Source organism: Rhinoraja longicauda, chromosome 17 (assembly GCF_053455715.1).
Source record: "Rhinoraja longicauda isolate Sanriku21f chromosome 17, sRhiLon1.1, whole genome shotgun sequence".
In the NCBI taxonomy this organism is placed as follows: Eukaryota; Metazoa; Chordata; class Chondrichthyes; order Rajiformes; family Arhynchobatidae; genus Rhinoraja; species Rhinoraja longicauda.
The window spans coordinates 11,624,945-11,642,473 of NC_135969.1; the positions used below are offsets into that span (position 1 = coordinate 11,624,945).

Below are 17,529 nucleotides of genomic sequence, written 5' to 3' on the forward strand. Positions count from 1 at the left end.
TTATAGCCATGAATATCTGAATTTGATCTAATACTCTCAGCAAGTGGTTCTATAATAAGGGCAAATAGAAGCGGTGATAGTGGACATCCTTGTCTACAACCCCTAGCTAAATGAAATTTAGATGACAGCATTTGATTAGTTAATATTCTAGCTGTTGGGGATGTATATAAAAGTTTCACCCATGAACAAAAATTTTCACCTAGTTGAAATTTTTCCATCACTGAGAAAAGATAAGGCCATTCTACTTGATCAAATGCTTTTTCAGCATCTAGCAAGATGATTGCTAAATCTTCATTTAATAGTCTATTTGAATAAATTATATTAAACAAGCGTCTCAAGTTGAAAAATGAATATCGTTTGGCTATAAAGCCTGATTGATCGGGGTGTATCAATTTATCTATAACTAGACTTAATCTCTGAGCTAAGATTTTCGCTAATATCTTCTGATCAGTATTTAAAAGAGCTATCGCCCTATACGAACCAGGATCTTCAGAATCCTTATCTTTTTTAGGAATGAGGATTATTGTTGATTCAGTCAGAGTTTGTGGTAATCTCTGTTGTTTAAAGGCGTGACTATATACAGTTTGCAACTATGCTATGTGTACATTCTGTTCTGACAGGTTTAAATCAAAATGGCATGCACCTGAAAGAGTAATTTCATCCAAGTAGCCATATTGGTCCTTGAACTTACAACTATGATATAGTTAACCTTGTGTGAGATTACTGGAAACATTTACGGGTATGAACCAGCCATGTAGTAAACGAGATTTTTAAAAAAGAAAATGAGTAGAAACTAAGGACAGCTCGTGGGCAGCAATATTTGGTAAGATACTGGGGTTTTAGTATCTGTGTCTGTTTGCTATGCACTTTAACAATCTGAGAAGAGGCTTAAAAAGAATGCAAATTAAATTTGCTGATTCAGTTTAAATGGCAGATGTACCAAATAATCCTGTGATCATTAAGACTTCAGGTAAGGTGAAATGGATGAAAATGTGGTGAAGCCGTTTAATATCAGTTAATCACATTTGGAGGAATAAACAAAATGTGTAGGAAAGAACTGCAGATGCAGGTTTAAATCGAAGGTAGACACAAATTGCTGGAGTAACTCAGCGGGACAGGCAGCATCTCTGGAGAGAAGGAATGGGTGACGTTTCGGGTCGAGACCCTTCTTCAGGCACGAAACGTCACCCATTCCTTCTCCAGAGATGCTGCCTGTACCGCTGAGTTACTCCAGCAATTTGTGTCTACCTTTGGAGGAATAAAGCTAGCTAAATACCATGGAAATGTGGAGGAATTTGTAAATTCATATTCACAAGACATTAAAAATAATGCCTCAGTGTGGATTTTATCACAGATGAAAGCTGAAGGAATATTGTGATTTATGGTAAGAGTTATTTAATATTAAAGTTGATTTGTAACTATGTCAGTGTAAAACATAAGTAAAAGGTAGAGTGAGTATTTTATGTGGCTTTGGGATATGAGCATATTGTACCTTCAATGTAAAAGTGCAAAGGCACGTTGATTAACTGATATTAAATCAGAAAATGCTGCAGACACTCAGCACGCCAGGCAGCATCAGTGAGAAAAGAGAGAAAGAGTTAATGTTTCAAGTCAATGATCTTTTCCAGACCTTGGAAAGAGAAAATATGTTGATTTTTGTACGAGCCTTTATCGAAAATGTTAACTCCATTTTTAATTTCGTAGATGCTGCCTGACTGGCGAAGTGTTTTATTTCAGACTTTTGTCTCGCAACACCTGAGGTTTCCATTCAAATTGTAGAGAAATATTTGGTATAAATGTTTAAAACAAAGGTATTGGAGAATTGATAGTTTCAAAGTTTGTGGAGTTGAGGACGAAGAGGAAGGTGAAAGACTAAATGTGAAATCTTGAGAATGGGGAACTGGCCAATTATTTTTTGAACACAATGACACATGAAATGAAAACTTCCACAACCAATAAGTACCAATGCAAATTGGATAGATAAATGTTACAAGTTCTACGGATGCCTTCTGTTCGATGCGATTGCTAGATATTTTCTTGTATAACCAAACAAAACAATAACAGGAGCTCAAATTGATTTTTTTAAAGAGTCGGAGGAATTCCCTATGAAATATATTCACCATCCAGTATTCTGAATAATCTGGATTTATTTTCATTTTCTTCTGTTATTCAGATTTTATTGAGGAATACCATGCACATTTTCCAATATTAGATATACAAATCTGTTATTAGAATAAAAACATTCTATCATTTATATTTAAAATGCACTAATAATTAAAATAATGCTACCTTTCCACTGAAGAGTTAAAATAATTAGTGATGGCATTTCAGTGAGTAGTTGAATGATTTGGACCTCCGGAATATGAGGTGGGGCTGTAGTGTATTGACATTGGTGTTGATCGGACAATATGAATTTGTAATTTGAGAACTGAAATCAATTTTTAAATAAATCTGGAAATAAAAAGCACTGTTTCTGTTCCTGCATGATACTGTGGTTCCTGTTGTATAATGGATTTTTGGAGAACAAAAATGAGGAGTCTTGAAGAGGGCATAGCTTCAAGGTGAAGGGCAAACTTTAAAGGAGATATACGGGGCAACTTTGTTTACACAGGGTGGTGAGGGCCTGGAACACATTGTGAGGGTTGGTGGTTGAGGCAGATATAATAGTCGGATTTAAAAGGCTTTTGGATAGGCGTATGGATATATGGTACATCCATATGAATATATATATTAAATGGATTATGTGCTGAGGCTGGTTTTGGCATCATGTTCAGCACAGACATTGGGGACGAAGGGCGCGTTCTAATGCTGCACTGTTCTTGTGCTGCATTGTTCTATGTTCACTGGCGGGACTCCTGCATTAATAAGTGCAGTTTGGTTGTTGGGAAACTATCTGAGCAAGAAAAGGTGATTGCCATAAGCAAATTAGTAAATAAGGCATTCATTCACTATGTCACAAATAAAAGAACTATGTGAACTACTATACAGACTAAAAATGTAGTCTTAATTTAGACCCCTTTCATTTTTATCAACTGTTGTTTAAAAAAATATATTGCAGATGCTAGAGAATGTACTGAAAATACTAAGCAAGTCGGCCACGTCCATGTCCACGCCGACCAGCAATCACCCTGCACACAAACACTAGGGACAATTTACAATTTTTACCAAAGCCAATTATCCTACAAACTTTGGAATTTGGATATATGGTATGGTCTTTGGAATGTGGAATGAAACCGGAGCACCAAGGCAAACCCCACGTGGTCATGGGGAGATAGTACAAACTCTGTACAGATAGTACCCATAGTCAGGATTAAACCCGGGTCTCTGGTACTGTAAGGCAGCAATAGTTTAGAGATACAGTGCCGAAACAGGCCCTTCGGCCCACCTAGTCAGCGCCGACCAGCGCTGTAAGGCAGCAAATCTACCTCTGCATCACCGTGCAGCCGCTAAAAGAGTTTTTTTTGTATGTAAACTAATTAAAACCTGTTGAAACGTCCTCGGATGTAAATCATGTTTTCCGCTGGAGTTTTGCATTTACAAAAACTTGTTTTGCAATGATGTCTACTCTGTGCACAGATTTAATTAGAATTGATCCTATGGGTTTTAGCAACTCAATACACCATAGCCTTCTGCAGGAAAGAATTCAACCTGATTGAATTGGTGTACCATGCTCAAGTATACATTTTCTTTTCCCTTCAATTTCCCTGTATCATAACCATCAATAATATTGAAAAAAAACAATACTTTTTGTGTTAATTCAAAGCAATCAGTTGTGTTACATTGGATTTAAGCGTAACTATGCCCAAAACATGCTTATTATTCTTGGTAAATACAGTTAAAAACCTTACATAATGGTAGACATATACCACCACCGCTGCGGGGGTAATTGTTCTTCAAAAGGTTGTCTCTGCCCATGTTCAACCTGAACAAAAATCATTTAATTTTGATTACCTTATCATATGTTTTACATTCATTTCAGTACTTACTGCCTGGTGAAAAATGCAGCCTTGTCTGAACTTTTCTCTGTTTTCTTTGCATTGGTGTCTTATTCAGAAAATCACATAATTTTAAGCACAGGTTTGTCATGTTTACCATCATGCAGGGATTTCATCTCAACTTCTTGTCTTAACTCCATAACTCTTGCCTTTCGTTTTTTTTGCTTTTGAACTCACTGATATTTGTGAAACACTATTCTCCAGACTTGGAGCTTTCTATTTACTAAAAACACCATATTTAGCTTTTATGACCAATCATTTACAGCCTGATAAACAAATGGTGTGTTATATTTTTCCTGCTTAGTTTCCATTTGTTCTGGGTTTTCAGTTCTTTGTGAGCTGAGATCTGCCATATTGTAATCACAAACATTTTAGTAGAAATTGAATAGTCATTAAATCCTTTTCTAAAATCCTTTTAACTGCTTATGTCAGTGGCTTCTATTGTTGGTGCAGCAGCTCCATAATTCCATAACTAGCTGAGAGGATTCCTATACCTTTTGTCTTGTATCTTTGGGATCTATCCCCATGGGTAGTTTTCTTAAGTACTAAATTAAGAGGATTGTTTGCTGGTGAAAAAGACCCGCCCTGCAGGTTTTTAAATAGCTTATATCCTCAAAACTGTTTATACTTTTTACTTGCATCTTAAAATTTAGGTCAGATTTTAAGATTCTGAATTCTTGCACCTCTTTCCACAGTTTCCATATGTTTGAAGTAGGAGAGGTATTTTTGTGTGTTAATTCTCTTCATTATGAGAAAAAAAAGAACTTGATTGAAATTAGATATTTTCTGGAAGGAAAATCCCCTTCTTGGGATATCATTTCAGTGCTGCATTCAAAGCACAGTTTATTAAGAAAACCTGGGTGGTTTATTAGGTTTTGTAACCAGAGAACTTTAACTTTAGTTAACAAGTATGCTTAAAACTATTGCCTCAGAATATAGTGTTCTCCTCATGGTGAGTTTGTGTCTTGGCTCCAATATTTCCTCATGTTTTTTGGCACCCAATTACATATAGTCTCTACCCTGGGAACATTGTCTACCTTTAGGAAATGATGAGCAGTTATTGGCTGTAAAACACTTTAAAGGGGAAATAAAAATTCCAAAGAGATTGGATCAAACTAAAGTTAATGCATTTACATTAGATCCAAAGAAACATCTTGAGATAGAAGAATATTCAAATCTTGTAAATCTTCTTAAAATTAAATTTGCTCTAACTTTAAAATATGCTGCAAAAATTACAGGTGTGACTTGGTTTATGACGTTTAAGGTGTCTCCCTGGCCAACGATTCTGATCACCAAGAAACTACACTCTAGTGATGTGTATTGGAACTATTAACTCGATTGATTGAATTGAAGAAAACAAAATCAATCAAGTACATTTTTTCTTAAGATTCTGTTCCTTTGTTTCGGCTTGCATAAAACCTATTTTCTTGGTGAGATGGCTGGCAGTAGGAATGCTTCGTGTGGGGTTTCATGCACAAAACTCATTTCTGAAATAAGGAAGTGGGAAAACCTTTTTTCTACCAGGAATAAATGTTTGGAATATTTGGAAAGTAAATTGGTAACTTGACTGTTACTTGCAAATAATGAGTTTGTTTATACTGTTGTTGAAATTAGAATTTTTTATCACTGTATTGAAAAGCCAAAGCCAGGAGTAGCTAACTCATTGATACTTTATTTTCTGTTGGGGTTTTTTTTCACTTATTTCATGTCCTTAAGATTTAAATTGTTTGTTTCTTTGTGCGTGTGTATGTATATATATATATATGTATGTATGTATGTGTGTGTGTGTACATATATATATTTATAATATTTGTTTAAAAGGATCATAATTTTGATGTTTTGTTTAAAGGACCATAACTATGGTGCTCCTCCTCCTCCAACACCCCCAGCTTCACCACCCGCACAGACTATAATCGCCCGAGTTGAGTTGAATCGATTGCGTTGCCAGCGATATGATGACAATTCTGAGGATAGCGACAGTTCATCTGAGGACGAGAACCTTCCCTGGTGTCATTGTAGCTTAACCCAGGATGGTTTTATTATCACATGCGAGAATTGCAGGTACGAAGTAAACTGAACATGATGGGATTTTTTGCATGCAGGCATGGGTGGATTGTTGCTTTGGCATGAACAGAATCATGTTTGTTGCCGCATCAATTTAGTTGCATTAAATGCCCAGGTCAGCAACAGTTTGATTGAAGTTATTGCAATTTGTCTACCTGTTTGGAAATGGAATTCAGCTTGATCCACAAGATGTGTTCATGATTATTTTGAAAACATTTTCAAAATAATTCCTTTGATTTTAATATTTCCTCATGACGCCCATTATCTATGCCAACTCACAGACTGATTATTTTTCACAAATTTTCCCTTTAACTTACCCCCGAATTCCCATCAACTCTACTCTCCTCCAGAGGCCAATTAGTCTCTTGGCTCGCACAGCTTTGGGGTGTGGGAGGAAACCGGAGCACCCAGAGGAAAATCCTGTGGTTACATTGCATGCGTTCAAATTTATCGCAGACAGCACCGGATGTTTGGATCGAATCCAGCTGCTTAAGCTGTGAGACGGCAGCTCTATTACATGCACTTATCGTCCTGACCTAAATTTCCCAATGAAAATTTTAGCAATATTTAACAATCCCATTTTATGTCCTTAAATTAGATTTTCGGGGTAACGTCTTAAAAATGTTTAAATGGTTTCTCATGATCCTTTCACAGATGCTATATTTATGCTGGTTTTAAGATACTCTGTCACAACTTTGGTTCTCAGTTACTCATTGTGTTGCTGTCTGCATTGACAATTACAGGGGCCTAGACAGGCGAAAGGTTATCAGACTCCAGCGCAGGAAGCAGGAGAATGTGTCTGGTAAGAAGAAAAAAATTCATTTAGAAATTTCCTTTAGTCCATATTTTATTATATTGATACTAACTGACATCAAGGAAAATAATTATTTGACATAACTATTATTATATGTTTTTCTGTTCCATTTGTATTTTGTACTTCACTTTCTGATTCATTTGAATCTTGTATTTTAAAGAACTATTAATGATTTCACTGATTAGTTTGGAGTTTTTCCCTGTATATCATTATGAATCGGTGAACTTTCAGCTGAAGTGCATTTAAATTGCCCTGCACTACTGATAGTTCCATTCTTCCACAATAGTACATGTATTTCTTATGTTTTAAAAAAGCAAGAAATTTCACCGAAATTTGAATCATTGACATTGTGATGCGTTGTTTAAATGAGCTGTTGAATATTTAAATAGCTTGCAGTACTGTTACAGTCTTTACGATTGTTTTATTGGTCTCAAACACGAGTATTTTTTACAAATGCACTTACCCACTACCACATTGCAGCACCTTTTGCTGGTAAAAGTTGGACAAGCCTAGTGTTTAAAGGTTTGCTTAGTTTTGTGTTGTAGGTCCCATTTAGTTTAGGCTCATTATTGTCCTGTGTACCAAGGTAGAGTGAAAAGCCTTGTCTGACATGCTACCTAATCAAATTAGATAATAGTAAACATAAATCCAATCAAGTCAAACTGAAGTACAAGAGGTAGAGTGTAGAATGTACTGTAGTTATCAGCATTGTCGCGCAACGGTCCCTAAGACGGGTCTAATGTCCGCACTGAGGTAGAGGAGAATCAGACTGTGCCCTAGCTTATGGAAGGACGGTTCAGAGGCTGGATAATAGAGGAGAAGAGCCTGTTCCTGTCTGGTGGTACGTGCTTTCAAGCTTCTGTATGATTTTCCTGTGTTAAGAAAGCTAAACACAATAGTCAGTAATGTAGTTTTTGCATAGGCTCTAATTTTGAAGTCCAACGTAGGTATTTGAAGTTGGAAGTATAAAACTTCAGGAAAAAATCTAAATAGTGTATCTCGCAACTTGATCGCGTTCAGAGGCACGATGCACAGCACCAAAATATTGAAGTCTTATAATGTATACCCTTTTGTCCTGGTACAATTTTGTCCTGGTAAATGGATTTAAAAAAATTAAAAGTGTAAATAAAGTGGGGTTTTTTTGTAATACATCTAACAGAGCAGAAAAAAGGAGTTGTAACATATGTAATCCTACTGTCTTTCTTAGCTCCTCCAAAGAAAAAGAAGTGGAGCTTAAAATAGAGCGAGGAGCAAATTTGTTTTTTTCAGCCCTTGTGCATGAGAGAATTAATTTAGAAAAAGCAGAACATTGGATTAAATAGTAACAATGAAGAAACATAATCAGCTATTAACGTAAGGGACTAATGTCAGTCAGTGAAGTCAGGAGAAGTAATATGGTTTGTGAACCTAAATGCAGCGCATTGGATATGCTGGCAAATCATTTCCTTGCATTTAGTTATTTTGGGTGCTAAATCCATGAACTACACGTTTAACCTATTTTAGGAAAAATAATCTTTGTTATCAGAGGGAAAGTAAGTAATATAATGTATGTTTGATGTCAAAATCGAAGTGGCAGGTACTTTTGCAATTAGATGATGCAACTGATTGATGCAACTTGTGGCTCTATTGCAAGATTGAGTGCTGGTGAATTTTACTGACCTCTCTCCAGCACTGTAGCACACCAAATTCAAGGTAATTCTGCAGGCCAATCTAAGGAAATTAACTGTATTTTTAGAAATATCATGTGATTCCTTTACCTTATAGTTGGAGATAGCAGTGCAACCGAGAGTGGGGATGAGGAGGTGTCACCTTCAACTGTGTCATACACAGCAACGCAACACACACCGACTAGCATCACACTCACAGTCAACCGTGTGAAGAGAACCAAGGCAAAGAAGAGGAAGAGAAGTACAGAAAAAGCAAAAAATGCCCCCAAAGCCAAAAAAATAAAGGTGGGTGTTTCAAAAGGAACCTGCACTTTTGTCATATCATATCATATCATAATCATATATCTACAGCCGGAAACAGGCCTTTTCGGCCCTCCAAGTCCGTGCCGCCCAGTGATCCCCGCACATTAACACTATCCTACACCCACTAGGGACAATTTTTACATCTACCCAGCCAATTAACCTACATACCTGTACGTCTTTGGAGTGTGGGAGGAAACCGAAGATCTCGGAGAAAACCCACGCAGGTCACGGGGAGAACGTACAAACTCCTTACAGTGCAGCACCCGTAGTCAGGATCGAACCTGTGTCTCCGGCGCTGCATTCGCTGTAAAGCAGCAACTCTACCGCTGCGCTACCGTGCCAGTGCCTTTTTTTTCAGGGATTGCACCCAGAAAATTTGATAAGTGGTGACTTATAAATAAAGTATCAAACATCTAATTTAATCTGATGAGCAGAGCCTTTATTGTCAGCAAGTAATCAAAGAAATAACCAATGCAAGGCTTGCCATCACAAGTTGCTTTTATATTTACTAAAGAGGAGATAGTGCTTTTGGAAGACTTGCTCTATAATATGCAGTTATTGAAACAGTTGATGGAACGATCATATGTGTAGAATACAGAAGTCACAGAAGCATATTAGAAATAAAACTATGATATATACTTCATTGAATGGAAGTCAACTCAAACAAGTTCAAGGTGTTGCATTTTGTTAAGTTATTGTGTCTCAAGAGTTTGAATGTTTTTTGAGGAAGTGACTAAGAAGATTGAGGGCTACGCGATAGACATTGTCTACACGGACTATAGCAAGGCCATGTAACTTGTTTCGGAAAGTTGTATCTCATGAGATTCGAGGTAAGCTAGCCAATTGAATACAAAATTGGCTAGGTGGTAGTAATCAGGGTGGCAGTGAATATAGCGGTATGAACATTGACTTCTCTAACTTCAAGTAATTCTTGCTTTCCCTCTCTCTCCAGCCCTCCCCCTTCCCAGTTCTCCGACCAGTCTTACTATCTCCAACTCCATTTTATCTCTGTTTGCTTTGTTGTTACCTTCTCCCAGCTAACAATGATCTATTCTACATTTTCCTTGACCTCTATTCCCTTTGACCTATTTTCACACCTTCACACTTCCTTATCTATGTATCTCCCTCCCCCCTATCGTCAGTCTGAAGAAGAGTCTCGACCCGAAACATCAACCATTCCTTCTCTCCAGAGATGCTGCCTGTCCCACTGAGTTACTCCAGCATTTTGTGTCTATCTTCAGTGGCAGTGAATAGTTGTTTTTCAGATTGGATGCTGTTACCAGTGGTATGCTGCAGGGATTGGTGCTGGATCCACTCTTGTTTGTCATTATGTTAATAATTTGGATGAGAATACAGACGGCATGCTTTCTTAGCTTGCAGATGACACCAAAACCGGTGGTATAGTGGTCAGAGAAGAAGGTTATTTAAAATTTACAGTAGGATCTAGAGCATCTGTGAAAGTGGGCCAAAGAATAGCAGATGGAATTTAACTCCAACTAGTGCAAATTGTTGCATTTTGGTAAGATAAACCAGAGTACGATATGCACAATAAATGGCAGTGCTCTGGGGAGCTTGTAGACCAGAGAAGTAAGGTTATAAGTATGTAGACCTCTGCAAGGGGCGGCACGGTGGCGCAGCGGTAGAGTTGTTGCCTCACAGTGAATGCAGCGCCGGAGACTCAGGTTCGATCCTGACTACGGGTGCTGTACTGTACAGAGTTTGTACGTTCTCCCCGTGACCTGCGTGGGTTTTCTCCGAGATCTTGGGTTTCCTCCCACACTCCAAAGACGTACAGGTATGTAGGTAAATTGGCTGGGCAAATGTAAAAATTGTCCCTAGTGGGTGTAGGATAGTGTTAATGTGCGGGGATCGCTGGGCGGCACGGACCTGGTGGGCCGAAGGTCCTGTTTCCGCGCTCTATCTCTAAATCTAAATCTAAAAAATCTAAAGACAAATGGTGGTAAAGATGGCATTTGGCATGTTTGTCTTCATTGGCCAGGGCATTAAGTATAAAAGTTGGGAAGTCATGTTACAACTGAATAAGTCATAGGAGAAAACAAACGTAGAATATCGTGCAGTACTGGTCACCGAACTGTTGGAAGGATGTCATTAAATTGGAAAGGTTGTAGGAAAGATTCACAAGGATGTTGCTAGGACTAGAGGACTTGGGTTACCATGATAGACAGGATATGAGGGGTATAGATAAATTGAATGGCCATAGGCCCTTTCCCAGCTTAGCGGAGACTAAAACAAAATCCCATGAGGTTAAGGAGAGAGGGAAAATATTTAAAGGAACGTGAGGAGCTTATTTTTTTCACAAAGAGGGTGTGGGTATGAGGAACACGCTGCCAGAGGAAGTCGTAGAGGTATTTCAGCAGGTACATGAAAAGGAAATGGATATGGGCTAAGCACAGACAATGGAACTTGGTCAGGTCGGCAACTTGGTTCGCATGGGTGAGTTTTTCATGCTATATAGCACTTTGGCTCTATTACATTCCACCTAAACGTTTTAATGGTGCCCTGATAGGTGCTACAATTGCTAACATAAACAATAGTTTAGCAGAATATTAATTGAACTTTACACAGATACTGCCTGATCTGAATGTTTCCAATATTTTTTGTTTTTATTTCAATTGAAAGTAAATAATTTATTGTGAAAGACCTTGAGATAGTCCATGGGACATAAATGCTTAGATGAGGTGGGAATTGAGGCATAATTGTAGTCATACAGCACGGAGACAGGCTACTCACCCCAACTTGTCCATGCCAACAAAGATGCTCCATCTAAGCGAGTCCCATTTGAACGCATTTGGCTCTTAACCTGTCCATGTTGCAATCCAACTGTTTTTTAAATGCTGTTATAGTACCTGCCTCAACCACCTCCTCTGGCAGCTCGTACCTTATACCCTCCTCTCTCTGAGTGAAAAAGTTGCCCTCAGGTTCCTATTAAATCTTGCCCTTCTCACCTAATGTTAATCGTATGTCCTCTGGTTCTTGATTCCCGTACCATGTGCAAAAGAGTCTCTGCATTCATTCTATCTATTCCCCTCATGATTTTATACACATCTAGAAGATCACCCATCAGCCTCCTGCGCTCCTAGGAGTAAAGTCCTAGCCTGCTCAACCTTTCCTGAATCCTCAGGCCCTTGAGTCTTGGCAACATCCTCGTAAATATTTTTACTCCAAAAGTGGCCTCACTAACATCGACAAGATAAGGTAATGAAGCCACAGCTTTGTATTGTTAAAAGGTTTTTCAGCATTTTCAAAATTCCTCAGTGTGTGAGTGGATTAGATGGATAATTAATGAAGGATGATTGATTAATTAAATACACAATTCCACAATAACTGCACTGTGATTTTGTTGTTCATAGGCCTTTCGAGAAGGGTCCAGAAGATCTATGAGGATGAAGGTATGGCTCAAGAGAGGTTTATAATGTTAATGTTATCTCTAGAGTGAGCAATTTTAGCTGAGTAATTGCCAGATTTAGTTCTTGTTTCAGCAGGAGTACTGGTCCACTACTGTTCACATATTTAGCATGCCATTTTATACTTTCCTTTCTATAATAGAATATTATAATAAAATTTTATAATAAAATATAATTCATTTTTTACATTAGTCTGAAGAAGGGTCTCGACCCGAAACAGCACCCATTCCCTCTCTCCTAGATGTTGCCTGACCTGCTGAGTTACTCCAGCATTTTGTGATACCTTGTATTTTATACTTCCCACTCAATTTTTAGATACCTATTTTACAGTGGGTTTTAAACACAGGTTTGGAATATAATTATTTTGCCACTGAATACTGCCACAGCTAATTCTCAATGGCAATCCTTTTTATAAATGTTATAATCCCATCTCAGATGTAGTAGGCATCTCTGCTTGGTGTTGTAGCATTAAATTAAGGAGGAGAAAGGCTAGGAAAAATCATTTGACTTTTGAAGAATGGATAGCTTAATTACAAAGAATGATTTGAAGCTCAGAATTTAACATTTTATTTCAATTAATAAACATTTAAAGCAGAGGAAAATGCAAGTCCTGGGAGAGGGATTTGGGCAGTTGCTTTAGTTATGGATTAGCTAGCAAAGATAAAAGAGCCAAGTGTGTAGGAAGGAACTGCAGATGCTGGTTTACATTGAAGATAAAATTCTGGACTAACTCAGTGGGTTGCTGAGTAGAAGGATCTGTCTGAAGAAGGGTCTCGACCCGAAATATCACCTATTCCTTTTCTCCAGAGATGCTGTCTGACCCGCTGAGTTACGCCAGCATTCTGTGTCTATCTAAAAGAGCCAAGTGATCTTTCTAATGCTCTGAGCTATTTTGATTTATTCCCACTCTTTCAATGAGCAAGTGATTTAGTTGAAGCTTGTAGGCCTTTCAATAATGGAAGAGTCTTCAAGAAATGACTTGTGCTGCACCGTATAGTGAAAATAACTTTTGGAGGGGAAAATTTAAAGCATGATTTTACTGAGAAACTGCCACCATTCTGCAGATTAAAAGGACATATTCCAAGAGCAGCTATAAGATATTGGAAGAGTTTTAAGCCAGGTGATTGAGTTTGATCAGTTTTCTTTTTAAATTAGAACTCATTGTCAGAAGCTCATGCATTGGATGAAAATACTGCAGAAGGTTGGGAGAACAGGATTCGACTCTGGACAGATCAATATGAGGAATCTTTTGCAAATCAGTACAGTGCAGATGTACAGAACCTCCTGGAATTGCATCGGTTAACCATGAAAGACTCTGTGGGTAAAAACGTTGTGCTGGACACTATTAATAAAACAGAACTAGCCTGTAACAACACAATTCTTGGCTCTCAGATGCAGGTAAGAACAGAGGACTAACAAAGTGTGAGAAATGGTCGTCAAGTAACTGCAACTAGTATATAATTCTGACATGTTTTCAATTTTAACATGCTATCCTGCCTTGTATGCACCTTTTCTAATATAAATGTTATTTTAATTTCTTTTCTTTCACATGTGTTTTGTGCTATTAAGCCATCAGACCTCTCAGTATAAACAGGAAAATAATAATGGTGTGGCTTCAATGTTATGTTCCTCCTGTTGACAGCTACAGCTTGGTAAAGTCACAAGAGTTCAGCGACATCGTAAAATCTTGAGAGCAGCCAGAGACCTAACACCAGACATACTCATTATTGAATACCGCGGGAAGGTGATGCTGCGGCAACAGTTTGAAGTCAATGGCCATTTCTTTAAAAGGTAGGACAGTATCAAGTGTGAGTAACACTGCTAACATAATGGTAACTGCAGGTTTGACCTTCCTGGCTTAGTCAGTTTGAAGGAATGCTACGTTAATTCATGCGAACAAATAAGTGTATTTCCAAGATCTAATTAGCCATGTCCCCTCAATTTGCCAGTCAAATTATTACATTGTTGGGTTTGCGCATTGGCTGATATGATTTACTATCTGCTCTATGTCAAGTTAGTTTCTCGGTTTCAAATTTCCGTCATACAAAGAATAAAATTGATTCTACATCTTACTTAGTTTGGTCATGTGTACCGAGGTATAGTGAAAAGCTTTTGTTGCGTTCTATCTAGTCAGCAGAAAGCAATACATGAATGCAAGCGATCCATTTACAGTGTATAGACACATGATAGGGGCATTGTTAAAGCAAGATATGTTGCTGTGGGGATAGAGATTTAAGAGAACAGGCCCTTTGGCCCACCATGTCCGTGCTGACCAGTGATCTCTGTACACTAGCACTATCCTACACACTAGGGACAAACCTGTACATCTTTGGTCAGGGGTAGAAGGGGTAGGACAAAGCCTGGCAAGTAATGTGGCTACAGGTAACGGGGTGTTATGAGAGACACCCGTGGTCAGGATCGAACTCGGGACTCTGGCGTGTAAGGCAACAGTTACCCCTACACCACTGTGCTGCCCCTTCGGATCGATAGCCAGGCCATACGTGATAACGGATGCTGCATCAGATTTGAATGTTTTACCTACTCCCTCCCCCTCTGATTGAATGTACTATCGATATTCATTCTGTGGTCTTGCGTATAAAAACACAGTATCTTAGATAAGTAGAGCTCTTATTCAGCGAATTGAGGATTGCATTTGTCACTTTGGTTTACAGACCCTATCCCTTTGTGCTCTTCTACTCAAAATTCAATGAGGTGGAGATGTGTGTTGATGCCCGGACTTTCGGGAATGACGCTCGGTTCATTAGAAGGTCGTGTGCCCCTAATGCAGAGGTTAGTCTTTTCTATTTATGTGTACATTTATTTAGTTTAACTTTATACTTGTATAATCATTGGCAAAAAATCATTTTGGTGTAATTAAAAATTATCCTTGGCCTTTGTAATATATGGATCGCACTTCTATACACGCATTGTATTAAATTTACAATGCTTAAGATCTATTGCTGCTACTTCACATAAATGCTGTATTATTGTCAGGGTTTGACCCATATAGTGATTCAGTCAATTAGTATTTATGATGAGTTTGCTTATAATTAAATTATGCACGACACCACCATTCTGTATTGAATGAAGCAAAATTAAAATTATTCTCAAGTAATAACTTTAGCAGTTAATGAATGTAGGTTCTGCTCTTCTTGCGTTTGAGGCAGCAGAGGTTATGTAATGCCCTCCAGGCGCTGTAGCCAGTGCAATGTGCTGTTGTCGAGGGCCGTGAGGTCTACCCCTCCACCAGGGGGGGCGGAGGACAGCGCAGTCGAAAATGACGTGCTGCGTTGTTTGCTGGTCTGCTCCACACACGCAGGCTGCTGATGAACGCAACCCCCAACGATGTATGTTGGCGTTGAACCGGACCGACCCCTGTGCGGAGCCGGTTCAGGGCGACCCACTCTTTGCGGGGCATCTCCAAGCCGGGTGGGGCTCTGGTGTCGACCTCCCCGTGGTGAGTCCTGTCAACTGACCTCAGTCAGGCGGACGACAACAAACAGAGACAGCAGAAGTAGGTTCTATTTATAATGAGTAAGCAGGAGGACTACATTGTGCCTTATTTATCAAGTTAAGGGAAAGGTCGAAGCAACTGTTTGATAAGGGAACAGGATGAATTGACAAGAAACAAGGAACTGCAGATGCTGGTTTTCCAAAAATTAGACACAAAGTGCTGAAGTAACTCAGCAGGTCAGGCGGCACCTCTGGAGAACATGGATAGGTGACGTTTTCAGATCGGGGCCCTTCTTCAGACTGATTGTAAGAAAGGGGGAAGAAAGCTGTAAGAAAGAAGGGATAGGACAAAGCCTGGCAAGTAATGTGGATACAGGTAACGGGGTGTTATGATAGACAGATGGTTGTGCAAAGGCCAGAGATGAAAAGACAAAAGGTGTGAGATGAAAGGTTTGAAGAGTTGCAAAATATGAAGCTGGAGGAATGTAAGTGGTGGGGAGGAGAGAAATGGGTGCGTGTCCAGGTGTGGTACAGGGAACGTGGAATGTGGGTTTTTGTTGTTACCTAAAATGGGAGATTTCAATGTTCATACTTTTGGGGTGTAAGCTACCCAAGCAGAATATGAGGTGCATGTCCTCCAGTTTGCATGCGGCCTCACTCTGGCAATGGAGGAGGCCCAGGACAGAAAAGTCAGTGTGGGAATGGGAAGAGGAGTTAAAATTGTTAGCAACCGGGAGATCCAGTAGACCTTGGCAGGCCGTAGACAAGCGTTCAGCGAAACTGTCACTAAAGTCTGCGCTTGGTCTCACTAATGTGCAGGAGGCCACAACAGGAACTCCATATGCAATAAATGAGGTTAAAGGAGGTGCATGTGAACGTCTGTCTCATCTGTAAGGATTGCTGTGGTTCGTAGATGGAGATGAGGGAGGAGGTATTGGGACAAGTGTTACATCTCCTGGAGTTGCAGTGGAATGTAGCTGGGGAGTTGGTGGTTTGGGTGGGAAGGGATGAGTAAATCAAGGAGTTGCAGAGGAAGCGGTCTCTGCGGAAGGTGGAGAGGGGTGTGGACAGGAAGATATGGCGGATGGTGGGATCACATTAGAGGTGACTGAAATGTTAGAGGATGATGTGTTGGATGCGGAGGTTGGTGGGGTAAAAGGAAATATCAGGGGAACTCTATCCTTGTTCCGTCTAGGACGAGGGGGAATAAGAGCAGAACTATGGGACACAGAGAAAACAAAGGTGAGGGATCCATCTACAATAGCAAGGAGAAGCCACCTTTACTAAAGAAAGACGACTTTGGATGGCCTAGAATGAAAGCCTCATCTTGAGAGCAGATGTGATGGAGAAATTGAGTGTAGGGAATAGTATCTTTGCAAGAGGCAGAGTAGGAGGAAGTGTAGTTCAGGTAATTGTGGGAGTCAGTAGGTTTGTACTAGATGTCATTCGATAGTCTGTCTCCTATGATGGAGACAAAGAGATCAAGAAAGGGGAGAGAGGTGTTGGAGATAGTCCAAGTGAATTTGCCAGCAGGATGGAAGTAAGTGGTAAAGTTAATTAAATCAATTATTTCTGCACGGGTGCAGAAGACAGCCTCGATGTAGAGAGTTAGGGGATGGTGCCAGTATATGTTTGGACAAGGACATTTCGACGTAACCCACAAAAAGGCAGTCATAGTTGGGGCCCATGAGAGTGCCCATTGCTGCACTTTAACTTGAAGAAAGTGAGAGGAATCAAAAGTTGTCACGGGTGAGGACAAGTTCCACAAGGCGGAGGAGTGTGTTAGTAGACGGAAATTAATTGGGTCT

The 17,529-nt window shown here is 39.3% G+C and overlaps 1 protein-coding gene across 9 annotated transcripts in view; it reads left to right on the forward strand.

Annotated features, from left to right (window-relative positions):
• setd5 (SET domain containing 5) overlaps positions 1–17,529 on the forward strand; it is a 142,319-nt gene that overhangs the window by 72,296 nt on the left and 52,494 nt on the right. For all 9 annotated transcript variants that reach the window (XM_078414114.1, XM_078414120.1, XM_078414122.1 and 6 more), the window contains 7 exons: positions 5,845–6,056; positions 6,803–6,861; positions 8,638–8,825; positions 12,215–12,253; positions 13,424–13,666; positions 13,911–14,059; positions 14,941–15,058. In XM_078414114.1, coding sequence (XP_078270240.1) covers positions 5,845–6,056; positions 6,803–6,861; positions 8,638–8,825; positions 12,215–12,253; positions 13,424–13,666; positions 13,911–14,059; positions 14,941–15,058 — 1,008 coding nt within the window. The remainder of the gene's footprint in view (positions 1–5,844; positions 6,057–6,802; positions 6,862–8,637; positions 8,826–12,214; positions 12,254–13,423; positions 13,667–13,910; positions 14,060–14,940; positions 15,059–17,529) is intronic.